At 43.5% G+C, this 25,473-nt stretch overlaps 3 protein-coding genes across 7 annotated transcripts in view; 1 reads left to right on the top strand and 2 right to left on the bottom strand.

Annotated features, from left to right (window-relative positions):
• The window catches only part of kdm5a (lysine demethylase 5A), a 15,082-nt gene extending 5,243 nt beyond the window's left edge, over positions 1-9,839 (bottom strand). The window contains exons 1-24 of the mRNA XM_068716870.1: positions 8,632-9,839; positions 7,802-7,879; positions 7,302-7,424; positions 6,931-7,101; positions 6,470-6,649; positions 6,072-6,150; positions 5,889-5,980; positions 5,631-5,789; positions 5,335-5,454; positions 5,020-5,178; positions 4,563-4,744; positions 4,206-4,368; positions 3,987-4,106; positions 3,690-3,884; positions 3,319-3,500; positions 3,036-3,160; positions 2,792-2,942; positions 2,496-2,616; positions 2,116-2,292; positions 1,838-2,016; positions 1,596-1,734; positions 1,258-1,437; positions 600-1,160; positions 345-503 (exon numbers count right to left, since the gene is read on the bottom strand). Coding sequence (XP_068572971.1) covers positions 345-503; positions 600-1,160; positions 1,258-1,437; positions 1,596-1,734; positions 1,838-2,016; positions 2,116-2,292; positions 2,496-2,616; positions 2,792-2,942; positions 3,036-3,160; positions 3,319-3,500; positions 3,690-3,884; positions 3,987-4,106; positions 4,206-4,368; positions 4,563-4,744; positions 5,020-5,178; positions 5,335-5,454; positions 5,631-5,789; positions 5,889-5,980; positions 6,072-6,150; positions 6,470-6,649; positions 6,931-7,101; positions 7,302-7,424; positions 7,802-7,879; positions 8,632-8,778 — 3,942 coding nt within the window. The 5' untranslated portion in view covers positions 8,779-9,839. The remainder of the gene's footprint in view (positions 1-344; positions 504-599; positions 1,161-1,257; positions 1,438-1,595; positions 1,735-1,837; positions 2,017-2,115; positions 2,293-2,495; positions 2,617-2,791; positions 2,943-3,035; positions 3,161-3,318; positions 3,501-3,689; positions 3,885-3,986; positions 4,107-4,205; positions 4,369-4,562; positions 4,745-5,019; positions 5,179-5,334; positions 5,455-5,630; positions 5,790-5,888; positions 5,981-6,071; positions 6,151-6,469; positions 6,650-6,930; positions 7,102-7,301; positions 7,425-7,801; positions 7,880-8,631) is intronic.
• Positions 9,840-10,352: 513 nt separating this feature from the next.
• On the bottom strand, positions 10,353-13,907 carry LOC137877202 (aldo-keto reductase family 1 member D1-like). Of its 2 annotated transcripts, XM_068716949.1 has the most exons (9): positions 13,692-13,907; positions 13,385-13,552; positions 13,150-13,266; positions 12,958-13,035; positions 11,601-11,723; positions 11,233-11,342; positions 10,879-11,044; positions 10,683-10,765; positions 10,353-10,595 (listed from the first exon to the last, which is right to left on the bottom strand). In XM_068716949.1, the coding sequence occupies exons 1-9, from the start codon at positions 13,782-13,784 to the stop codon at positions 10,553-10,555; spliced, it is 981 nt and encodes a 326-aa protein (XP_068573050.1). In that variant the 5' UTR covers positions 13,785-13,907; the 3' UTR covers positions 10,353-10,552. The 2 variants fall into 2 exon arrangements, with proteins under 2 accessions (XP_068573050.1, XP_068573051.1); XM_068716950.1 differs by lacking the exon at positions 13,385-13,552.
• Positions 13,908-14,241: 334 nt separating this feature from the next.
• Positions 14,242-25,312, top strand: trim24 (tripartite motif containing 24). Of its 4 annotated transcripts, XM_068716866.1 has the most exons (20): positions 14,242-14,304; positions 14,601-14,948; positions 15,196-15,314; positions 15,415-15,562; positions 16,917-17,049; positions 17,403-17,519; positions 17,678-17,792; positions 17,875-18,021; positions 18,139-18,253; positions 19,212-19,351; positions 19,480-19,725; positions 20,235-20,357; positions 20,498-20,645; positions 20,765-20,822; positions 21,282-21,408; positions 22,431-22,747; positions 22,958-23,069; positions 23,238-23,312; positions 23,416-23,577; positions 23,672-25,312. In XM_068716866.1, exons 2-20 carry the CDS (start codon positions 14,678-14,680, stop codon positions 24,293-24,295), a joined length of 3,297 nt encoding a protein of 1,098 aa, XP_068572967.1. In that variant the 5' UTR covers positions 14,242-14,304; positions 14,601-14,677; the 3' UTR covers positions 24,296-25,312. The 4 variants fall into 4 exon arrangements, with proteins under 4 accessions (XP_068572967.1, XP_068572968.1, XP_068572970.1 ...); XM_068716867.1 differs by having other exon boundaries at positions 14,242-14,948; positions 16,920-17,049; XM_068716869.1 differs by having other exon boundaries at positions 14,242-14,948; positions 19,212-19,264.
• Positions 25,313-25,473: the final 161 nt, after the last annotated feature.

Below are 25,473 nucleotides of genomic sequence, written 5' to 3'. Positions count from 1 at the left end.
TACTTAGCCACAAATGCAGATATCGAGTAGGTTTATGGTCTATGTTTATAGTCCTTTTCAGATTTACCCAATTCAATGGTTTAAAATTGGACCACCTGCCATCTGTAACTCCCTGCACTTATTCACATTTGAGAGCAGGTCTTGTGGTCTACTTCAGGTTTACACATTAGTGCCCTCTTCTGGTGCATTCTAGTTTTACATACAAAGTCCCAGTGGAAACCACAATAATTACAGTCCACACCTCAAAACAGAATTCCTACAGTCTCACTGATGTGCTGGTTTAGAACAGAAATTAGAACAATGTAAAATCATTGACGATGGGAGAGAAAAAAAAAAAAAAGTACCTGCAGGTCCGGGTTGGCAGCAGCCTTCTGCAGCTCTGCATTGATGATCTTCTCGGTTTTCTCCCTCGCCGCCTGCTCCACCATGCGCTGGCTCAGCACAGACAGCTTTGCCAGGGCCGAGGACAGCTCCTCCGTGGCCAGAGATTGACGCGCTCGGTCCTGGTGAGACAGTAAAACTGGTGTGAGGATGATCAAAAGTAAAACCCTGGAAATTCAGTGATCGACATAGAGCAGTACTATTCAGTAATTCCATACCTGCCAGCTCATTGCCCTCTCTGTCAAACACTGGAGGGCTTCTCCTTCCGGAAGACGCAGCGGCAGTTTCTGCAGCGAAACCAGCAGCGACAGGATGGTCTCTAATCTCGGTCTCCGAGACCGCTGACACAGCGGACACAGGAATTTGGAGTCTTTGCTATTGCTCTGCCAACCCACACCCGCCTTCTTCTGGGTTCCCGTCTTAGGCAGAGGCACGCACGCTCCGTGGAACCAGTCCTTACAAAGCTCGCACTGCAACATGAAGCCGCTCGCCGTCTTTCGACACAGGCAGAACTTGACCTCCTCGATGCGGTCGGCCATGGCCATCTTGGCCAAATTGGCAGCGCGGAGAGAGTGGATGGCCTCCACTTCTTTCTGCTCTTTGCCCTTGAAGGCTGCTACGACGGTGGAAGGTTCCCGCACCTCTTCGAGGCTCTCCTCCAGGTCGCTCAGGGCGTCGGGGTCAAAGCTCCCCCTCTCCTTCTCCATGAGCTCCTTGACGCGTTTCCTCTTGCTCTTGCTGTTGCCGTAGATGCCGATATCCACGCGAGGGCTGAGGACCTAAAAGATGAGGCGCACAGGACAGCAACAAACATATGAATATGTTTTTATTCTGCCGACAGTAGATAGGCACACTCGTTTTCCCCTGGTGGCCCACCTGGAGCAGTGTGTACGTGGAGTTCTTCTTGAGGAAGGTGCGACCGGTCCTCTCCCTCCAGGCTCGTGCTGCGGCCACCTGAGACTCCACCTGGACTAGCGGATCGAGCCGGACAGGGATGGAGCGACCCCTGGCCAGCAGGCTCTCCAGCTGCTCCAGGTAAGCGTAGCTGCTGCCGCTCTGTGTGAGGGGGAAAGATAGCAGTAGAGAGGCTAGAGACATTTCAGCTGATGCGAGACCTAAGTTAAGTCTCAATCAAAGATCCTAAAAAGGGACATACAGCTTTAGATATGGATTAGAAAGGCTCCTAAATGACATAGCGTACACATAGACGGTACCTGAATGGCTTCCACCTTAGATGTCCACTCCTTGGCCTTCAGTAGGGCCTCTCTGAGGGCCAAGATATTGGGCAGGTATGCTGGAATGTTCCTAGCTTCCAGCACAATGCTCTCCAAGGTCACCATGCTGTGTCGAGGCCTGGGGTTATTGGAGGACAGACAGGCATGGGACGATCAGTTAGGAAAGTGCAAACATCCGCATGGAGTCCAAATGTGTCCGTTTTCCGAGTATGAAACCTCACCTGGCCTGCAGGCAGGCACGGGCCTTGTCCTCCCATCTCTCGGAGACAGTGAGGATCTCCTGCAGCTCGGCCATGGCCTTCTCCACGGCGTGGTGGGGAGCCAGGCCCACCCCAGAGTCTATCAACCTCTTCATCAGCTCCAGGGTGACGCGGTGAGGCTCGGCCAGGGTGACGCGCACCTGGGAAATGATGAGGACAGTGCCGTGTTTACATGAGACCACAAACTACAACAACTAGGCCAAACCACACGAAATCCGAAGGGTGTCGTGACAGCGCACCTCGTCAAGCCAGCGGGCCTGCTGGAGCTCCTGTTTCAGTCGGGGCAGCTCTGGCAGCTCTACATCCAGGCCACTGCCCAGGTCCAACAGCGCCTGCAGCTTGGAGGAATCTGGCATCTCGTCTGACAGTGCCACCTGGGCTCGCTCGTGGAAGTCCTCCACATTCTCCAGTAACTCCTGGAAACATGAGAGGTGACAGACACATCATGAGTAAAGGAGAAGGTAGAGTAGCAGTAATTCAACAGTATTGATGGTGAAATAAGGTCGTTTATAGGAGTTAGGAGGCAAAAGAGGGAATAAAGGCAACGAATCAAGGTGTGAACTGTATTTCATTGATAACTGAGTGCCTGAGCCGGCACATAGGTATTGAGGGGACTCACCTTGACTTGTCTGGCCTGGCTGATGATACAGGGCAGCCTGTAGAGCTGATCCACGAAGGCCTTGAGCTCATCCACTGTCAGTTTGGTACGGTTACGACTGCTCTCGGACCGTAGACGGGTGCTGCAGACATACATGGAAAAACATTGACCATTTAGTTCACCTTTGAACCCGAGCAGGTACGGTATTGATTTGCAAATGGAAAAAAGAAAAAAAAATGTCCGTTCATGCCGGGTTATCAGTAAATTGCTTTTCTGTTGGATGACATTAAGGCCCCTGTGTATCCATGTCCACTGACCTATGCCGTTGTTTGCGGCTGAGCAGCAGCTGCGCTACAGAGGAGCATGTCTCCGCCTCTTTGACCATCTCCCTCAGGCGTCGGAACAAAGCTTTCTCAGGATATTTCCTGTCCTCCGCGTCCTCCAGCAAAACCTTGAGCTCAATAAGATCTATGAGACACACGGGAAGAAGAAAAATCACGCAATGGCACAAAAGGATGCGCAACAGGTACATATCTTGTGGCGGTATTTTAGTTTTGAAACCTTTCTTGTTTTTCTGGTCGGCAGCCAAGGCCTCTGTGACCCTCTTTGCCCAGGTGTCATAAGACTGAGCCCGTGTCTTGACCCCATACAGCATGGACGGAAACTCCTCCAGATCGTAGCGATACCTGAAATATATCATGCAGATATGTACTTGGGAATGTGGTGTATGTGGGTCAAGTGAATGTTCGAGGCCAAAACAAATTGGATTCCTCGACAGTGTGCCGCTCGTGTACATGTTGTAAGACATCGTTTGAACTGTACCAAAAACCAAAAGATCTCTTACCGAAGACACTTGTTGCCGAGGGGGCAGTCACAGAGATCTGCTGCATGGCTGAGACAGACCAGTCGGTCGGGGCTGCAGGAGCAGGTCAGTGCAGACAGGAAACAGGTCGTCTTGCACTTGTGACATTGGCGCTCATCGTCGGGTAAAAGCTCAAAGACCTCCTGCTCTGACGACAGTACCCCCTGTAGATGAGGAGAGCACGGATGACGCCATCTCTAAACATACTGTGACAATATAAAACTTGCCATTTGAAGGGGACACAGAAAAGGCGCTTAACAGCTATATTACAGGTAAGGCACAGGTTCAAAGTCAGATAACTGCCAATCACCCAGAACTTCTACATGCATAAATTAAAAGACGAAGACATTTACCTTTTCTTGGACAGCCTGTCTGAGTTTTGTCTCCTCTTCCATCATTTCTCCCATTTCGTTGAAGACGGCAGCAGCCAGCTCCACGTCAAGACTCTCTGGATCAGCGGCCATCTTGCACAGCAGCTCCTCGTGGGAGAAGACGCAGTAGCGGTGGAGGCGTCGGTAATGGGCCACACACTGACGACCCATCGGTAACTAAGGAAGGGAATGTGTGAAAGATGAATATGCACATTCAACATAAAAATCGTTTCAATGTAACTATTTTTAAAATGGAAGAAGTATTTGCTTTTCCCTCACCCAGTCAGCGGTGCAGAAGTTAACGGCCTCTGCGAAGTTGTAGCCCTGGTTGAAGCCACTGTGATAGGCCCGGGGGAACGTCACCACAAACTCCCCCGCGCACTGATTGGTCCTGTACACCTGAGGGAGGAAAGATGAACATATGTGTCACTAACAACCAACATGAACCCCAACGACCAATATCTAATCAGATCCAACACCACGGCTCAGACTACATACTGGGACACCGTGCTCCATGAGGACATTGGGATTCATGATGGTGACCAGCTGATGGAGGAGGTCAGGTTGCGAGTCAAACAGCTCTGGAGCCAACTTTTTCATCACGGCCTCCAACTTCTCTGCTGCCGAGGCCGGCACTCCGTACCAAGTCTTTGGCTCACCCCTGGAGAGCAGAGGAATGCATTAACATTAAAGATATTTCTCTAATGCTCTTTTCCAAAGAGACACACAAGTGGAACAGAACACGGTTAGCTTCTGTGAGCATGAATAATTCAAGAATATTACTTTTCAACTGTCTTTCTATAGTATTTCTCTGCTACTTTTTCACCAACCATACACGTGTCAGAATTGTCTCACCAGTGCAGGAAGTTGATGGAGTAACTCCAGTGGTCCTCGATGTGCCAGCAGAATGAGGAGAAACACATGCCCACATAGAGCCAGGGCACCTTCATACCCGAGATGTCCACATTGATGTGGGTGAGCACCGACTGCTCCAGCACTGGCATGTTATTCAGGTTCCAGCCTGAGTTAGCATACTCCTAACAGGAGAAGAAACAAAGTGCTTTCTTTTACTTCAGGGCAGATGTCATGTTTTCACTTAATGTACCACCATTAAGTTAAAAAAGAAAAAGAAAAAAGCTTTAAGAGGATCTGTGAGATGGAAGTCTGATGAATAAATGACCCAGGTAATGCCTTTAGGACCCAGGGGAATCCTTATCAAAAAAGTGCTTTGCTGGTTATAAACCTCTGATAGAAAGTTTAGGAAAATAATGAGCTGGAAGAGTTTATGGAAACATAAAGTAAATCTTCTCACCTCCTCATCTCCCAGCAGCCTTCTTTTACCGTCCCTGACAGGAAAGCCGCTGCCCACTTCCTTGGAGCTGATGTCAGCGCCGTACTCCACGATGACATCCTCCTCGATGCTGCTGACCAGGCGCCAGAACTCCTTCTCCACCAGCTCCGTGGGGACCATCTGGAGGCACAAGGGCGGAAATAATGAAATCCCCCTGCTGTGAGCGACACATTAAACCTCTAATTGTTAACGCAGAACGTGTGACATCCAGATGACGGAAAGGACAGCGACGTAACAGCACACATACTCTGAGCTCGCCGAGTGCATTTTACATACATGAACAGGCATGTTGAAGTAGTCAGACTTGAAGTGGTCAGCCATTTCTCCGAAGCTCTGCAGACTGTACTCCCTCACTGCCTGCTCGAAGCCAAATGCCTCCCTGGGTTTACTGCACTCCTGTGAGGGAAGATTCATTATAATAGAAATTTACATCACATACGAGGGTTGAATATGTAATGGAAAGTGGAGGACATTACGTTAATATGATTTTTGGCAGAATCTGGAAATAATCAATTTATTTATTTCATCTTTCTTTAAGAATTTTGATTGACCAGACAGCGCTCACGCCTCACCTCAGCGACACACTTAGGGCAGCGCCAGTCCCCCTTGGGAACATCCTGTAGAGGCGGGATGAGGCAGAAGGTGTGGTAGCTGTCGTCACAGCCATCGCACAGCAGGAGGCGGTCCTCCTCATCGCCCCGTCCGCACACCAGGCAAAGGTAGAGGTCGATCTGGGGGAATCGCCACAGAACATACGGAGGTGGTCATGCCCAGAGGTTCCTCACAGACATAAAAATACATCAACCACCAGGAAATGAACTGGCACTCACAAAGTTGACCTCCAGGGTCTCCTTGCGTGGTCTCATTTTAATGGCGAAGGCCTGGGCTTTGAGGTGACGCTGCTTCTTGTTGAATCCGTCATCTAAAAAAGGGGGGAAAGCGGCGGCGTGAGAATAGAAACACTCGGTTTCAGCCGTGTGTAAAAACACAAGTCAACAAAAAATTATACTTACCAGCTGATACAATCTCCAAGCCAACCATCTTGGGATTTGTACCGAAGATCTTTAGGCCTTTTGGCTCCTTGTTTTCCCTCTGGAGAAACACAACAAGAGCAGACGGTGAAACAAAGTGATCATGCTGAAAGGCCAAATGTTAAGACGGCCTCTGGGGAGCAAGCCTGCACAGCTGAGACAGGGATGCTTAAATCAACAGATGTTAAAAGGAATAAATAACATGATGTAAATAACCGTAAATGATATCTAACCAAAAATGTTATTAAAAATAACTAACAGCTTATTAAATTTTTGAGATCAGCTTGGCAAAACATTTATGTATATATGTGTATATGTGTATATATATATATATATATATATATATATATATAAAACAAAAATCTTTTCCCCCCATTTACCTCAGACTTAAGGCGCCTGGAACGTCTCTCAGGCAGAAGCCGCTCTTTAGTCTGCATCCCGTCGCCCTCGCCATCTTTTTCCTCTTCCTCATCTAGCTCTTCTTCCTCCTCTGCGTCCTCACCGACGCCCTCATCCACCTCTTCTTCGTCGTCTCCTTCGTCGTATAGCCGCTGGATGCCCTGGTTGGAGAAAGGAGGACTTGAAAACAAGTTGGGTTTTCGAAGCCTTTTTAAAAAACCAGTCCATTGAAGCTTTTAGTATTACTGTGACAGGATGTGTGCGATTTGGTTAGGCGGGTTTGGTTAATATGCCATAGTATAAAACAATTCTAGACTGAATATACAGAGGGACACTGGGCCGAAAAGAAATTTCCACGAAAAAAAAAGAAAAAAAAGGTACAGAACGCAATATAATCCCCCACGCAGACTGTGTTAGCTTCTGTTAAATGAGCAGCACTCACAGTCAGAGTGGCCCCAGACTGGAAGAGTTCATATGGGTAGAGGATCCTCTCATAGTGGGAGCGCAGCAGTGAGCCGGTGCCTTTTCCCGCTGGGAAGCCCATCCTGCTGGCCACCTTGGACCACCTCTTCTCCTTACACGCAGTCTCAAAACCGCCCTCTGAGGACACGATCTGAGAAAACAAAACACACACACACACACACACACACACACACACACACACACACACACACACACACACACACACACACACACACACACACACACACCGATATGAGCATTTTTACTGGTGTTAAGGACAAAAGCAACACTTAACAGCCAAGTTAAAAGACACAGAAAACGGGCTAAAATTAAAGATATATATATTTTTACCTTGCTGAGCTGATAGAGGTCCAGCACTTTTCTCTCCACATGAGGAAATCGGGTCTTGGATCCCTGCAGCTCCCAGAACTTTGCGATTTGATCCAGAAAGTTGAGTTTAACCCGAGTGAGGGCCTGGACAGACAGGATAGAGGAGTCTAAATGCAGCCACAACCCTGGACACCTGAGGCACAATGACATTTGAATGGCTGCACACTGATGCACGACCATACCGTGAAAATCTGCCCTGCTGCTCTTGCACTACACTCTTCATATGTTAAACAATGTAAAAAAGGAATAGAAGGCTTGAAAAAAAAAAAAAACACAGTCTCAACAGGTGCAAGACAGAAGACACTGTAGGTGGAGTCTGCATAGTTCTATCCAAGGTGTACGTAGCATAATAAGCTAAAATTATACCAAATACATGTCATTCTGAATGTCATTCATGAAGCAGCGCCTGCGACATAGCTTCACTCAAGTATTATTGTGATGCAACTTCATAGCAAACTCACCTCAAGCTCATTCAGTCTTTGTACTCGAGGAGTGAAGTGGAAGTTCCGTACATCACAGGCAAAGGGAGGCTGCCAGTCCTGATAGACAAGAAAATAAGAGAACTCATCCTCAATCAATGAGGAAACGACAGCAACAACACTGCAGCTTGGAACAAAGTGTTTTTAAAGAAGATTAACATGAGCTAATACGTTCTGACTATTCATTACACAGTAATCATAGTCTACAAAGTGCAGTTTTCAGGCACCTTTGCATAAATAATGACAATTAAAAGCTATTATTTTCTATATGTAATTCAGTCTGTCCTGAAAGAGTGTCGGTGCTTTGTTGGCCACATAAGACACACCTTAAGATTTAAAAAGGTCCCAGGAAATGGAAATGTACTCGAATGACTGCTCGTGAGTCGATATAACTACAGCATAAATGTTGGTTAATATTCTGACAGGAGCCACAGGCCCGCATGTAGCCCAATGTCGCATCTTCGCAGCTAACAGTAAAAATCACTGAGCTTTAACTTAAGCTAGCGATGAAGAAAACAAAAACAAAGGAATTGTGAACGAAAACTGTTGAATAAATTCCGCCTGTCCAAAACTTTTCTGGATAATAAAAAGGAAAAAAAAAAAGTTTACCGAAGTACCAAATGTGTGCAGTTGAGTGCAAAATAAATTAATCCGTATTTGACCTCTAATGGGAACTATTAACGTCGTTGCCTATCGCAAAATCCACGCAGGCCCTGGTGAACCAGATCCATCTACGCAGGAGCATAACAGGCAAATCATCGAAGACTTTGTTCCATGTTTGTTTCAATGTGTGAAATAAGATGGGACTTTACCTCGGGGGGTCGGATCTTGCAGATGCCCGTTTTCTCCGCAATGGGTCGGATCTTGTTGATGTATCCTAAAGGATCCGAGAAATCCTCCCAACTCGGCTCAAAAACTGGGCATTCTGGAGGGGGGACGAACTCAGCAAATGCCGACATGTTGGTGTGGTGCCAGTGAAACACACTTTTAAAAAAAAAAAATAGTTTTTGATAAAATGCACCCAGTTGAGCTCAACAGTCCATGGTTATTTCCAATAATTTTCGTCTTGGGGAACTTCCTCCGTGTCCATCATGATCCTTCAAATATCTCGAATAACTATTCACTTCAATGACATGGCATCCCAGTCGCGACTCATAATCTGGTTTGAAGGTGAATGCATAAATACAACAGAGCTGCTAATGATCAATGTCTTGCCATCACCCATAAACAGCGGGCCGGGACAAGCCAAGCCAGGGTTGTCTTCACCACCACTCCCCTACCTGGGACGGAGGTCAGGGTTAGTCAGAAATGCCATCGTTCCTTCTCGCAAACGACAACTCCACAAAATCAGGACTTGGGCCAGGGGCGATCACAAGGATTCCAAAATACGCATTGGAAACAAAAACACCCCGGCTCTGTCGTTACAATCCTGGCTACGATATTACGTTACGCAAGCTAGCATTGCTATTGCTGCGTCTGTGTACCTGTGTAATGCATGATATCTTCGTGATGATGCATTCCCAACAAAGTTATCCACGGTTGGATTAGTCCCGTGGCTAGCTGGTAATGTTTATTAGCTAACGTAATCACACTCGCTCTCCGGGCTTATCGTCCACTTCTTTGAGCATCTGGTAGCTAAGAATCAGCCGAGCTGGACCACAACAAGGAGGAGTCTAAGTAGCAAGCGCACATTGTTTACTGATGCCTTCTGTCCGTGCGACAACCCTCATTCATTGAAGCATTTGAGGCAATGAAAAACTAGCATACAGCTAGCTAATTTGGCTAAAATCAGCTTAGCTGCCGCTGCTCATTGCGCAGCTAACATTGACGTTAGCTGAGAAAGTCGGCTGAGCAGGACAGTCTGCCATGGCTTCAGTAGGTTAATCGGAATCACATAGAAAAAAGGCTATAATCCTTTTTGCTTTGTTCTGCCGAGTGTCTCTTCCCGTATAATATAGCGTCGTCTATGGGTGTTGTATCCGCATTAGCCAATGTGCTAGCTACAAGTAGCAAGGTTGGATAGCTGTTATGGTGCCTTCAAAACCACTCGGAAACGTTGTACTACTTCCGAGTTCGCAGGTTGGATAAAAGGCAGTGTAAACAATGGTATTCTGTTTATAATTAAGGACACACTTGGTCGCATTACTTGTTACAACCGAACATGGTACGGCTACTATCTACATGCTAGACATTGAGCAACTGTTTACCTTTTACAAATATTTTGACAGTCCTTTGTACCACTTTGCCAGACACTTCAATAGCATAACTGGAATATTTCCTACGGCACCTGAAGTCAGCATTGTTTTTATAGGGGATCTCTTTTTACAGTAACAACGGAAAAAAAGTATGTTACATTTCAGCCGAATACGTGATCTAACTTACTATTTAATGCTCAATCTGAAATGTCAAATTCATAAACAGCCGTTGTTGCAACAATACAACAACAATGAGCGATTGCGGTTTCTTTAACAGTTTACAAACGGCAAGAGCCATCCTCCACTTCCGTCTTTAAATCAATCACAAAGGCTTGCAATGAAAATAGAAAACAATATGGTCTTTATTTATTAAAATCGCTTTCATCATTGAAGTGAAGCATACATCAAAATATTTCATTAAATACACAATCAAAATTATTTTACATTAAATGCACATAATTTAAAAGCATGCAACAAAATCAGCACGCCTTGCTGGTTTATTTGATCCAATTAATTGAAGTCTTGACATCTGTGGTATCTAGTAGTCATCGTGAAATGGATACTCTGGGTGATCAGACCACCTGTTGAGTCAGTAAAGATAAATTGTATTTATTTGTTTATTACAGGAACAGAAACATAATTCACAGTATGTAGCCTGCCATACTCACATGAGAAGCTCCACAAAACGAATATTCTTGTTCAATCCCTCAATTGCCTTCATCTCAGCATCAGAAAGAGAGAAGTCGAATATCTGCAGTGTTAACAACAACACATTTGATACATTTCCTGTTTTGCTAGAGGATCTGTTGCAGGCTCTCCCCAGCATGCTGAATGTTTGTCTAAACTGGTGCAAGACAAACAAACCTGAAAGTTGTTCTCAATGCGAGCAGGGTTGAAGCTCTTTGGGATGACCACCACTCCTCGCTGCACGTTGAACCTCAACACCACCTGGGCTGTGTTCTTGTTATGCTTTTTAGCAATCGATTTCAGTAACTCGTCTTCCAACAACGGGGGGCATTTTAGGTTTACCCTGTTGAAACGATTGGTATTTTATGATGACACTGCAAGTAACATTTTCATTAAATGCTACCTTTGTAAGTTCATGGTCATGGTCATATGGATATCCTTGAACCCAGTGGCTTTTATAAGTTACACATTAACTATATATATATATATATATATATATATATATATAAAAAGTGCATTTCTCTCCCATACCACGATGCATCTCTAGATGTCCCCAGAGGGCTGTATCCCACAATGACAATATCCTTCTGCTGGCAGTACTCAAGCAACTTTGGCTGAGTGAAATAGGGATGGCATTCAACCTGTATTAACAAAAAAGGGAAAAAACACAAATAGTTTTTGTCAGTTGCTGAAGAACAACTCAATTCTTCATGTGAGTCAGTGTTTATTTGCCAAGCAAGTTTTCTTAGTATGTCGCTACAGTTTCATATTCTATTTGTTTAGCATAATAATAAGTCACTGACTTGGGGCATTTTTTTGTGTTTATCTGAGGTTTCTTTTCTATTTATTTGATTTGCCTCATCTCCAGAACATAGTGTGCCATTATCCGGTCTCTCTACCTGGTTTGATACAGGCTTGTGTTTCAGCCCAGGTTTGTTTAGGATCAGCTCCAGTTGTCTCTTGTTAAAGTTGGATACTCCAAGAGACTTTATCAGCCCAGCGTCTTTGCAAGCCTCCAAAGCCTGTCCACAACATTAAAAAAAGAGCACAGTCATAAAGCAACAAATTAGACTTTGAACAGAAGTGTTTTATGGGCACACAACACAGGAGACTGACCGTCAGCACATTTCTATTCTCTTTCTGTGTCATTGACCTCGGTAGTCTGAATCTAATGTGGTTGTGAATAAATGGATTTGTAGACTTGAGCCGAGAGAAAAGGCAGAGACGATTTTCATGTTTGATTATCAAATTATAGTCAGTTTTCTCCTTAACTCATAAAAACCTGTTTCTGAAAATATTTTCTCAGTACTACTCTCTAGAGGCAAAGATCTGAAATGTTACATAATGTCACAATGGGTGTTTTCTGTAAATGTATTCCTCATTTGAAAATCAATCAACTTGCCTTATTTTTTGCTTAGTAACAAAGAAATTCATTTGTTATTTGCATTTCCACAACACATATCCAAATTATAACGTTTCTGGTTAGGTTTAACTAAAACATATTTTTCAGATTTGTTTTACAACACAAAAATGTCTTCTCCTTTGATGAACACTGTATTACTCATTCTAATCCATACTGCAAAAAAAAAGAAATTACTTTGAATTAGGACCAAAATAGGATAATTAAATCTAGTTTGTGTGTGTGTTTTATTTACTGATATGCAAAAATTCTTTCATAATACATTTGACTAATAATTTAATCAATTTGACAATATTTTATATTTATTTAAATGTCTTTTGAATTAAACAACAGAACATATTTTAGTTAAAAATAATTGAATCAGCTAAATCAATTGAGCAGCTCATTAATCATTTTCTTATTGTGACAAATACTTCACATAGATTTTTCTGAGACAATTATAAATTTAAAAGCCCGATGTGACCTTTCTTTCACAACAATATTTTCATAACTTTTTAGATATACATTTGTTTGTGAAATATGCAACAGTTTAGATGTAATGTAGGACGTGTTATCAACGCATTAGAATTGTTAAATGTGTTGAGATTTAACTTTAGCACAAAAACAAGCTTTATGGAATAAGCTAGTTCTGCCAAATGTGCTGTCCCGCCAGGCAGATATTTTGGAAGTGATGTCATTGGTATGCAAATCAACTTAATTGACCTCAGCAGGATGTTCAGTATGCGTCACTTAGAGAGTTCAAGAGTTACGATCAAGGATAAAACTGTATGAGGAACTTGGTTAAAGTGACTATATTGTGTCACTGTGGGTTCTTGTGAATTTCTAACAAGTCTCACCTCCCATGTTGCACAGAGATCTGTCTCGTGATAAATGTACTTCCCATTCTCATCTCTGGGGTAAAATGTATCTCCTGGCTTCAGAAAATAAAAAATATTCAGTGAGGAGAAATGATTTGGACTATAATTCACAGGATTGATACTCATATCAATAAAATGTAATAAAGAAGAAGAAATGACATACACGCATACCTTAAAGGCTGTGGGCATCTCTACAATGTAGAGGTCGACATAATCCAGCTGCAATGTCTTCAAAGTTTTCTCCAAAGCAGGTCGAACCAATTCTGGGGAATGGTATGTGTTCCACAACTGCATAATCAGTGCAGACGGAAAACGTATTAGTTGTAGTAAACGCGTAGCAGTTTGTTGCAGGCAAATGCTACACTTTTCAGATGCTCGCACAAAAAAAAAGCAAACTTTTGCAAACCTTCCCACAGTAGAAGATGTCCTCTCTCTTTACAGTTCCATCTGCAATTTTGTCCCTTATAGCTTGTCCCACCTCATGTTCATTGAAATAGACCAAAGCCCCATCAAGGTGTCTGTACCCTATGTCAATTGCCAATTTGACTGATTCATATGCAGTTCCTTTAGGGGTCTATCAAAAAAAAAAATTCTCATGAGCGAATAATATCTTAGAATATCACTCAAATTGAAAAGTGATTTTGATATTGTGACTTACATGTAAGTTATTAATTAATGTCCTGTAAGTAATGTGGTTGAATAACGTGTCTTACCGTGCGGGGATCTCCATAAGTTCCGAGTCCCATTAACGGTATGCTATTTCCGTCACTCAGAGGAATGGAGTGACTCACAGCTGTCAAGTCCATGCTCTTCAAAGTGTGAGTTGTCTAAGGCAAACTTTCCCAGTGCTACTATTTGTATGTTAATTCAATCAGCTGCGATTGAATATGCGAAATGGCACATATTGACACAGTGCTCACATAATGACACATGCTCTTTGACCACAGCAAATACTCCTCCCAAATACAAAGATCATCCTTCTTACGGGATCCTCCCACCTTAACTGGCAAATGACTGAGATAGTGATACAAACATAATATCTAACAAATAAACCAACCCAATGTAAGGCATTCACGCGTACAACGAGTTTTAATAGTAACTATTTTAACTATATAACGTTATATAGGGCTCAATATTTTACACCACTGGTTGAAAATGTCAAACTTCAAGTTGCCTACCCATAGATGTAGTTTGTCCCCTACCGGGCACTATAGCTTTAAAGAACCGTAGTGCCACCTGGGTAATATGTGGTTTGTGTTTTTGCCTTCTGTGAAGAGTGTACAGATGGCCGCTTTTCCCATGGACATATGAGCTTCAAAATACTATGTACGTAGCGTAAATTGAAGTCATAAGTGACTATGCGCTCTTATCTTTCTTGTGTATGAGTAAGAAACGCCTCAAACCGGGACTTAATTGTTTATGGCTCCTGTTATAACATGCTGTTGAATTAGGCTACGATGCTAATTTAGCTTTCAAAACGGAAATAATTAATAGTTGCACTTCAACTAAAACTGTTATCGCACAGTTTGATAAACCATGTTGTAGAATGAATTGTCCACGTCTTTAATATTGTAATGCATAATATTAATAATGTGTATTTGCTCTCTGGCTTGATAAACCAGAAATAGGCTAGCCTTTGTTTTCAATCGTAATTGATTGGTTGAAAGGAAAGCACCAGGAAGCGGGGCAGTGAAACAAAATGGATGAAAGTGCCGAAAATGTTGACAACGACGACATTGTCATTATTGTGGAAAACGAGGCGGAAAGTTTGCCGGCCGAGGAAGAGAGGCTGAAGCCACAAGGCGCCTTCGGGCTCATGGACACCTGTCCCATCTGCAAGTTGAGCTTCCACAACAGAGAGCCCAAACTGCTGCCGTGTCTTCACTCCTTCTGCAAGAGGTGTCTCCCGGCCCCCTTCAGGAGCGCAGACCCGAGGCGCGACTCACAAGGTCAAGTCGACACCAAATCATGTGAGAAAAGCTCATGTTCATGTCACTCAGAACAAGCAGATAAACAAGTGCTAATTTGAACTCAAACAAAGTAAAAATATGTGTTATGTCACTAACACCTAAGTCTCAAACGGCCACATATATTGCCTATCTCTATGTATATATTATATTAAACTCCTTGGTGAATTTGTTTGTTTCAAACAATAAAAGCCTGTCAGTGGTTGTGCGCTGACACCTTTAACAGTGGATCTTGTCTCTCCCGCTCCAGTGGGTGCTGTTCGATGTCCAGTATGCAGACAGGAATGCTGGGAGATGGACATGTTGGATAATTTCTTCGTCAAGGACTCTGCTGAGGTGCCGAGCAGCACCGTGGAGAAGTCCAGCCAGGTACAGGCCCCAACCGTCCTGCCCCGAGCCACTCGTCTCCAAACAGTTTTCATGACCCCCTGTCTTCTTTTCATTTGTCCTTTACTTTTGTCGTCAATAGTTGTGTATCAGCTGCGACGACAACACAGAGGCGACCGGTTATTGCGTGGAGTGCGTGGAGTTTCTGTGTGTGACATGTATTGAGGCGCACCAAAGGGTCAAGTTCACCAGGGATCACACCATACGCCAGAAGGAGGAGATGTCTCCAGGTAGTGTGTGTGTGTGTGTGTGTGTGTGTGTGTGTGTGTGTGGTACGCGGCAGAAAAACAGCAGTTATTCTGTAATTAGATGAACCTAAAACAAGTTAAATGTTGCATGCTGCACTTCAGTGATATGCATTGACATTCTATACTTGATGATAGAGCGCTGTTAGATATTCAAAGCTCTGCAGTCAACCAACCAGATGAGTTTCGGGGATGTCGGCAAAATGTGACGATTGTTTAGTTGTTTTAAAAAGCTGAGTGAACATTTAATGTCACATAAGTAGGGGTATAACGATACATGTATTCGTATTGAACCGTTTGGTACGGGGCTCACGGTTCGGTACGCATTACGAACCGAACAATACTTTTGAATAATATTAAATTGATTTTTTTTTTTTTTTTTTAAATATAGCTGAAATTGGTGGAGCCACTGCGCTCAAACATGGCAACCCACCCGACGTAACGTGATGTCCTTCCCTGATTCGCCACGGTCCTATCGCGTGACCGGATGTTCACAAACAACAACAGTCTTGATTACCGATCGACTACCAGGTTAATTTAACATGGAGAACTGACAACAGGCGTTGTTGACCGTGTTGTCCTTACTAGCAGCTGTTGTTCAGTTAAAGCCTGCATTATTACGGAGGAAACAGCTGTTAATGGAGCGATTAGTGAGCAGCGTGATAAGCGGAGGTATCAGACCTACGGAGCGGACGTCTGTTGTAATGGTTAGCGGCTTTAAAGAGGACGGGCACAAAACGAAGGACTTTCCTTTTCTTATTATTGTTTATTTTGTACTGTACAACAAGTTAACACACATAAACTATAAAGGAACAAAACAAATTGCTCTCCAGTAGGACAGAGACTTCAGCAGAGCTATGAGTGAGAACAGACAACAACGAAACAGAGGAAATGAGTGAGAGACGAGTGTTGACCACATTTATGGATCATAATCTAGTAAACCTTTTGTATAAGTGTTGATTTTAAAGTAAATATGAGGTGAGAGAGAAAGAGAGAGAGATAGAACAAGACCCGCAGCGTTGTAACTAAGTCTGAAAAATAAAACTTCTAAAACTTTTCAGGAAATGTGTCTGTTTGAGTTTATAGAGGAAGATTTTAGAGAAGATCTTAAGTATCAAACACGACCTTTCATTATTTAAGACTACTTGAGAGTCTCACCAGTGAGGATTTGGCATTTCTGCTTTTTTGCTGTACTGAAAACGTACCGAACCGTGGCACCACTGTGTCCTTTTGAACCGAACCGAGAATTTTGTGAACCGTTACACCCCTACACATAAGGTGACTTTACATTTCTCTGTGTTCCTAATTCTCCCCCCCCCCCTCCATGTATGTATCACAGAAGCAGTAGGTATGTCCACACAGAAGCCTGTGTTTTGTGACATACACAAGCAGGAGCCACTGAAGCTGTTTTGTGAGACGTGTGACCGACTCACATGTCGGGACTGTCAGCTGCTTAAGCACAAGGATCACAAGTAGGCTGCTTTTTTTTTTTTTTTTTTTTTTTTCTCCCTAAAATGTAATCATGTATTGTTCTATTCATCTTCCATAAATATGAAATATGAATCAATGGTAAATAATAAATCAATAATTTAGCAAGCCTGTTCCTGCTTTGAAGCAAATTATTTTTGATGTTTGATGATCACAGCTGCAAGGTTTGATGAGGCTTAATGTATTTATGTCAAAACCATGTTAGTATCCAAACAAGTTATATCAGTCATATTATATTAATCGTCATTGGCGATAGGAATAGATTGAACTGGACCAAAAGAACAAGAACAGCCGTTTAAAAACATAATAATCAATGCACATATTGTTTTTTTTCCAGCTACCAGTTTTTGGATGATGCATACAGGAACCACAAGCAGCATCTGGAGAACATGACGCAGCAGTTGCAAGAGAAAAGAAAGGCCATCGAGGACGTGTCCAGCTGTATCAGCACCGGGTAAAGTTCTCCTCTACAGCTGGGACCTGATCAGAGTTTATGTTTGTTTGTTTTTTCAGATATGAGCACATTTGTTTGAGAGTTACTATGTATAGTAATACTAATAATTGAATCACTTTAAAAACTGATGTTGATGACATTAAAATTCATTTTCACAGACTCCATCAAGTGGAGGAGAACCGGAAGGCTGTCACCAATGAAATAAAGAAGTCCATCTGTAACTTGATCATGGAGATCAACAGAAAGGGAAAGATTCTGGTTAACCAGCTTGAGGTACATTTTTTATGACGTTTCAAAGGCAGTTATGACATGTGAAATACATTTTTTTTTCATTCATGCCAACATTTACTCATAGGCTCTGACTAAAGACCATGAGCTGGGTTTGAAAAAGCAGCAAGAGGACGTCAACTCTCTGAGCAGGCACCTAGACCACGTCATCAGCTTTACTAAATGGGCCACAGCCAGCCACAGTGGGACAGCCCTGCTGTACTGCAAGAGACTGGTGAGTGGCTTTAACATCGAACAGCAGTAATTGTTACATGCACTTTCTGTCGCTGGAGAAATAGTATGTAAATATATACATTTTTTACAACAGTAATTTGTCTGTTCTGTCTTCTAGATCCTTTTCCAGATCCATTACCTGATGAGAGCGAGCTGTAATCCCTCCATCGTCCCTCAGAGTTCTGTTCGCTTTCAGTGTCGCTCTGGTTTCTGGGCCACGAATGTAGACCTTGGTAAGACTTGCACTTCCTTAGAAACTTTATTATGAGTCAAGCACCGCCGATTAATGACTCGTTATTCTTAAAAAATTGTCTTCTAAAGAAATAATTACAAACTACACAGTGTTTTGTTCATTACCTTTGTGTTTATACTTCTATTATTGCTGCACACTGTGAATAATAGTTAGAAAAATGTAAGGTTACTGTTGATCTCTGATTGATAGAATAACTACATCAGCATCTGAGATTCAAGAAAAGGAAAAAATATTATTTTTAGTGAGATGGTTCACAGTAATGAGTGCACAGCAGTTTGATGGAGAGTTCCATAGAAAGGCTTCCGTTGGTGACGTCATCCCATACTTTGAATTAATCTTTATGTGTCAGTGTGCTCTTGAATGTAGTAAACAAGATAGTTGTTGCATCTCAGTCTTCCAGGGTATTAATCTCATCTGGTCTAAAACCATTTTTTTTAATCTTTATGTTTTCAGATAACATAATCTTCTCCTCCCCGTTATCTTTTGTTTTACCACATGTGTGAACCAATTCTCTTTCTTTGACAGAGAATGTCAACCTACAGACAGTAGTCTTAAACAGCAACATTAAGTTCACCAGAGGCTGGAAACACCTGTGTGATTTTTTTATTTTATTGTCTGTAGCTTGATCCTCATTCCTGCTTGAGGCAAGCAGCTTAAGACTGGAACCGCTATTAGCATAACACACCAAAATCTCTGAACGAGTGGGTAATGCAGGCGCCAGGTTTTGATAAAGAAGAAGAATGGACGGAATTCTCCTGCATCGAATTTAGTCCTTTTTTTTTTAGGAATTATGTTTTGGGGTTTTTATCGCTCTACTTCTGAGCAACAATGGATGTAAACTGCTACTCGACCGGTTCTCTTTTGAGATGAGCTGGGGCACCTGGTCTATATGATTTCATACATGATATATTCTCTGATGGTTTGCTTGTCTTCTCCAGGTTCTTTGGTTGTAGAAAGGGGCCAGGGCCGGCCTCCCATCACCAACCACCAGGCAGGTCCCAGAGCAGAAGCGCCCACTGGAGGTCTTGCTGGCTCAGCTCAGCAGAGACAGAGCACATTGGCTCAGCTCCAGATGCATGTATATATATTATATATATATATATATATATACATATCTTTCTATATATTCATCATCAAATTTGTGCTCACTACTGAGCTACTACTCCATTGAATAGAATGGAATTGACTGTTATTCCTCTGTCCAAGGTGGATAAGCTTGCCCAGCAGCCCAACAGACAGCCCCCCCCCAACCACTGGTCCTGGTACCAAAATGTCAGGGTCCCAGGACACCCCGTTCCTCCACCCCCAACCCGACCCGCCCACGGAGGGTCCCCCTCCTCCCAAGGCCCTCCAAGCTTGGGACAGCCCGGACGCAGATACGGAAGCTCCTACCCCAACCCTAGAAGCCCCACATCATCCATGCTCCACAACCCAGGATTCCCAGCTGCTCAGGTAGGTTAGCGCCAGTAGAAAGATAAGAATGAGATGTGTTTTGGCTTGTCACATGGAGCGTTATATGGTGAACAGCCAAAGTTTAAATGACCAGGAAGGCATCATGTTCCCGTCACTGGTGTTGTCTTCAGCCCACTTCATGTTTTGTAATCACACAAGTTTTATTGCCACGAATGTTGCTATAACAGTATTGATAAAACGTTCTCTTATAAAAGCGGGTGAATCAAGTTGTTTATTCTATTAGATTATATTTATCTCGCTTCTTGATAGTCGTCTTGTATCAGGACTTTATTCTTGAGAAACATTTTATTTTATTGTCACTGTGTAATAATAGAAGAATGGTATTTATATATTCATATATATGTTGTGTCTTCCCAGCTTTTAAACCCCCAACCGTTTACCGTCTTCAATCAGGAAAAGTCACTTAAAATTCACCCTAAACTTATTATTTTTAAAACCTACCCACCGTTAAACTGTTTATTTCAACTTCAATTCTTTTCTACATCTAGTCTCTGAGAGATCTGATCCATAGCTCCAGCTTCCCCCCTAAACCCATGGATGTGTTGCAGGGTACGTCCCGCTACCCACAGCCCATGTCTGCTGGAGCAGCTACACAGATGTCACTACAACAGGTTGGTAGGAGAACGGAGAGGGACCTACCACGTCTCCAGTCTCTCATGATTCTAGAGACAAAGTGCTGTTTAGGCTGGTTTTGTGTAACTTTTATCAAAAAGCAGTAATTACACCCTGTTTTTGTTTTTGTTCCCTTAAGCGGGGCCTAACGGAGTCCTCCTTCCTGAAGAGGAGTGAGGCTGGTGGAGCTGTCCCCTCCATCACCATCTCTATTCCCAAACCCAGCTTCGGTCCGAGTCTAGCTGCAGCAACTACAGACAAAACCAACGTGTTTAATCACACAGCAGGTCATTATCGCTGCTCTGATTTGACAACAGCCCTAAAGATGTTATCCTGTGTCAAAATTAGTCTTTAATTAAGGACGACTTCCAAACCTTTTAACGATTAATTTTCCTCTTCTCTCAAGTTCAAGCAAGGCAGAACTCCCCAATGGCCAAACCATCTTCCTCAGACAGAGGCACAGGGTAAGAAAAGATCCTAAAATCTGTCCTCCTAATCACAGTTCCTCCCCTCTTTAGATTATGGCTGATCTTTTTCCTTCATGTTGTTTTGAATATGTGCTTGTTACCTAGATAGATGCGTGGGAAGTGCTACTTATGTGATTAAACGTCTACGCACAACGCTGAAATGACATCAAATGATGTCACGTTTTCACAGCAGTTGTCTGTAATCAGCCTTCAGTCTTACACTCCACTCTGTTGTTGTAGACTGCAATATAATTGCTTCCCGGAAATATCAGCTTATATTTAAGATATAAATGAATAAAAACTATGTCCCTCTGTCATCACATTTATGTTGTCACTAAGCTGTCTTTAAACACTCTCTGATCTTCCAAAACAATTGGTGTAAGCAAGGCCAGTGTGTCTTTTCTCAACTACATCATGCTCACAATCTTCCCTTCTCTCTCTCACTCCTTGTTGAAGGACGACTTCCTGGAGGCAGAGCTCTGATCCTCCATCGGCCCCCTCAGCCAAGCGACGACGGAGGTTGTCCCCAGGGCCCGTCATCGTCATCAAGGACGAACCAGAAGACGAGGACGATGTTCGATTTGTAAGAAAATTACTGGGGTTGCACGAGTCCGGAATGTCCTGCTAAGTTTAGCATCTTGAAATGCCGAATGCTCACTGTCTGGGTTCTATTTGTCCGAGTCATTTTACTATAAAGCAAGGGATCTCTTTTGATCTCGAGAGCTGCTCATCCGGTCTACTTCACACTTGGCAGGTGTCCTGCTGGAGATCCATGGGAGTACTTTTGTAGAATTTTGTGCAATTTGGACACGCGTCACATTCAATTTTAATACATTTAAGTGTATAAACAAGTGCTCAGCAGCAGGGGCGAGTCTTCGTGGGTCTGCAAATTGAGTCCAGCATGTAGTTGGCAGCGGGCAGACCACGGATCATCGACAAAAGTTCACTGTACCAAACTCTTTCTTCACTTTCTTGGAGTTCAAACGAGCGACTGGAAGCAGAATGGAATGAGTAAGCCGCCGCTTGGTTGTCTTTTTTTCCCACCTGTGTGTAAGACTGTATTTCCTTGCTTGATTTGATGCTAAATTATAACGCTAATAATACAACTTTAATGCTATAATAACACTTTATAACTGCAGTGGTTATGTCAAAACAAGCAATGATGAACAGCGACTTGTGTGTGTTTTTAGGAGCGGATTTAGTGATTTAAAGCTCAAACGCTTTCTTGCTTTACTTTCCACCCTTTCTGGAACTGGGATTGTTGGTATAGGCAGGGGTAGAAGAAGAAAGCCTACTCAAAAAGTTGTTTTGTAAATTAAATTGTAGCGAAACTAATAGTTCTCCGTCAAGTAAATATATTAAGTAGAATTCCACAGTAAATAGTTAACAGTTGAGATGTTTTTATAAGTGCTTTGGGTGCCTTTTGTAAGTTATTTATGAGGACAATGAGTTAAAACGGTAACATAATTCAATATTTTTCAGATTTTAACAAGATTTTAAATCTGTGGCCGTCTGGGTCCTTTTAGTTTTGGGCCACAGACCCTCGACGGGCACTGCGCCAGTTGTATCCAACTGCATGTGTCCTGCATTTTATTCGGCCTACAGGTGCAGTCCAGCGTCGGCTCCAGCCTGCCGGACAGCAGCACCGGGGCTCAGTCCATGCCTCGGCAACAGCTGAAGGTACCTGCACCAGTCCCGGCGCCTGGATCGGAGGCCGGAGCAGAGTCCAGCAGAGCGGTCAAAGAGCAGCGTCCACAGCCCGCAGCGCAGCCCGAGTCCGAAAAGAGAGCGGAGCCGGAGGAGGACCCTAACGAGGACTGGTGCGCCGTCTGTCAGAACGGGGGGGAGCTGCTCTGTTGCGACAAGTGTCCCAAAGTCTTTCATCTGGCCTGCCACATTCCCGCTCTGAATGAGTCCCCCAGGTGAGAGACACATTGTTTCTCAAAAAGAAATTGACAGATGATCCTAAATGTACATTGATGACAGGGACTCTGATGAGCCTGTTTTCCAGGGCTTTTCAGTGACTAACCCTGGGCGGTCTGTGCAGACGGCACAGATATGATCATATTCAGTAGTTTGCCGACCCATACGTGAGTCCTAACAGCTTCTCCTGTCCTGATGTCTCTCCACAGCGGGGAGTGGTTCTGTTCGCTCTGCCGGGACCTCGCCTCTCCTGAGATGGAGTACGACTGTGACAGCAAGGATGACCCCGTCTCTGAGGGGTTCCCACCTATTGGAAGAAGGGTACGCTCACTCAGCTGTTCTTCATTACTTAAGCCTTGTCGCTCTGCTGTTATAGTCCTTCTCACTGTTTTCCATCCAAGTCTCAGCCTCTTGAGGGAGACAATTTCCTCTCCATAACCCGACCACTTAAATGTTTGATCGAATGCTTCCTTTTCTTATGATATGCAGAGGTGTGAGAGGCTGCTCCTACGTCTGTTCTGCAATGACTTCAGCACAGACTTCCAGCAGCCTGCGACTCCATCAGTAAGTTATGTCAATAAATTAAAAGCTGCACTGTTTCTTGCTGACACTCACTCTAATTGAGTTATATTAGGTGCTTGAATTGTTTTTGCTTGTTTTAATGTAGGAGACAAAGCGGTACAAAGAGCTGATCAAGACCCCGATGGATTTGTCGATTGTCAAGAAGAAACTGGAGTCGAAGTCGCAGGAGGGTGACGGTTATAACAGTCCAGAGGAGTTTGTTGCAGACGTCCGGCTCATATTTTTCAACTGCGCAAAGTACTACAAGGTAAACATCACTCTATATGAGTTATCTGCAAAGTGATTGTCATTTAATAAAGTACATACTCTTTCATTTCTGTTTCTGTGCACTGATCGTACAGGCGACCTCCGAAGTGGGGAGCGCAGGCTTGTACTTGGAGGACTACTTTGAGGAGCAGTTGAAACTAGTTTACCCAGATACGCTGTTCTCTGGAGGGAGGGAAGAACAGATGATACCTCCCCTGGAGGAGGAGATAGACGAAGAGGAAGAGATGGCGGCGGAGGGCACGGCTCCCGTGGAAGATGACAAACCGCAAAGTCCCACGGGAAAAGGGATCCCGCCTGTGGAGGAGGACTTGCCGCCTCTGGAAGAAGCGACGGCCCCTGCGGAGGAAGAACGGTCAAAAACGGAGGAGAAGGTGGTCGACGCGAGTGAGGAGGGGACGGACGACAAGACAGCGGCCGTAGAGGGGGACACGCCTCCCGCAGAGGGGGAGGAGCAGGACGAGGAGATTCCTGCGAAGGAGGCGGAAAGCTTTCCAGCCACTGATGGTGAAACAAAAGAAGAGGAGCCTCCCAAATCCCCAAAAGAGGAGAGCCCTGAGCTCCCCACAGACACAGCTGTGGATCCGCCCGAAACCCAGGAGGAGTCGGCTCCTGCAGACTCAGCTAAAGAGAAGGAGGAGGAGAAGGAGGAGAAGGAGGAGGAGGAGGAGGAGGAGGAGAAGGAGAAGGAAGAGGGGTAGATCACAGCAGAGAGACACTGTCGACAAAATGGATGATTTCAGTCTTCCGCAGAAGTGGCCCTAGTGGGGACCGACATTTGCTGCAATCAGACATTTAGTTTTTTTTATATATAGGTTACATTTGCAATAGGAAAAAAGCTACTGCTATGCTAAATAGACTGATTTAGTAGCAGTCATGCAGTAGATGCACAATGAAGGGAGTAAATGAGTTGTTATTGTCAGTAATGGCAAAACTGAAAAGCACACAAAAACGGTTTTCTTAGTCATGAGATCATTTGTAAGTCAGTATCATCAAATTGAGAAAAAAAATTATTTTGGATTAGTAATGCATGTGAGACGTTTTGATGTAAATAGCAATGCCTCCATGTTGGTGTTTATAGACTTTGACTGTCTTGCACTAGCCATTGGGCTCATTAACAAATTACGTTTTATTGTGTTTTATTATATATTTTTTATTGTGTTAGTATTGTATTAAAGGACAGCTGTATGTAAAAATAATGGGATTTTTTTTTAAGGTGTGCTGCTTGTTTGTTTTAGAAGAAAATCATTTTAAATCTTAACATTGTTTTATCATGAAGCAGCCTTGTTGGTTTTTATCAGGAGAACAATTCTTCAGACTTTACTGTTAGCACTCTTAGATAATCCAGAGACATGATTATCACCTTCTAATCATCAGTGTGTGTTCTCCAAATTGTGTCCTTGCTCTTCTGCAGCATGATTACTTTTACATCAGATTAGGCCTAAGCCTTGTTGTTTAGCTGGTTTCCCTCACTGAAAGCAATGAAAGTGTGCAATTAGACCCACAGAACGAAGAGGCTTCAGTTACCTCAACCTTTCTGGAACTCACATGACGTCAAACTGACACTTCAACTTCAGTATAGATCACTTTGTCAAATATTAACACTTTTATTATTTATTGAGGATACACAGGAGCTGTAAAGAACTCTGCAAACAATGTTATTACCTGCATTTACAATATTTGTAATAAACAGGGTGAAATAAAGATCGTACTTGTTCTTTGCTCCCTCTGTCATCTTTTTTCATTTTTTTTTATTTTTATTTTATTCTTTGAGATAATGTAAGATGCTGCACCCTGAAAAAAGGGTCGCAAGATTACTTTGAGGGCCACAAGCTGATTAACAGAAAATGAAAACAGTGTGTGTGTGTGTGTGTGTGTA

Source organism: Cebidichthys violaceus, unplaced genomic scaffold (genome assembly GCF_023349555.1).
Source record: "Cebidichthys violaceus isolate CVI_PGR_0920_01 unplaced genomic scaffold, fCebVio1.0.p SCAF_21, whole genome shotgun sequence".
Classification (NCBI taxonomy): Eukaryota; Metazoa; Chordata; class Actinopteri; order Perciformes; family Stichaeidae; genus Cebidichthys; species Cebidichthys violaceus.
The sequence above is the reverse complement of the archived record's forward strand: the minus strand, read 5'-3'. Positions and strand labels throughout refer to the sequence as shown.

What these genes read in the sequence shown, in the direction of transcription:
- trim24 (XM_068716866.1), top strand. Translation starts at nt 14,678, where the DNA reads ATGGATGAAAGTGCCGAAAATGTTGACAACGACGACATTGTCATTATT. An exon ending in GAAGGAGGAGATGTCTCCAG is followed by an intron (nt 15,563 to 16,916) that starts GTAGTGTGTGTG and finishes TATGTATCACAG; the next exon opens with AAGCAGTAGGTATGTCCACA. An exon ending in ACGAGGACGATGTTCGATTT is followed by an intron (nt 21,409 to 22,430) that starts GTAAGAAAATTA and finishes TTCGGCCTACAG; the next exon opens with GTGCAGTCCAGCGTCGGCTC.
- LOC137877202 (XM_068716949.1), bottom strand. Translation starts at nt 13,784, where the DNA reads ATGGACTTGACAGCTGTGAGTCACTCCATTCCTCTGAGTGACGGAAAT. An exon ending in AGATGCCCACAGCCTTTAAG is followed by an intron (nt 13,036 to 13,149) that starts GTATGCGTGTAT and finishes TATTTTCTGAAG; the next exon opens with CCAGGAGATACATTTTACCC. An exon ending in ACATCTAGAGATGCATCGTG is followed by an intron (nt 11,045 to 11,232) that starts GTATGGGAGAGA and finishes TCGTTTCAACAG; the next exon opens with GGTAAACCTAAAATGCCCCC.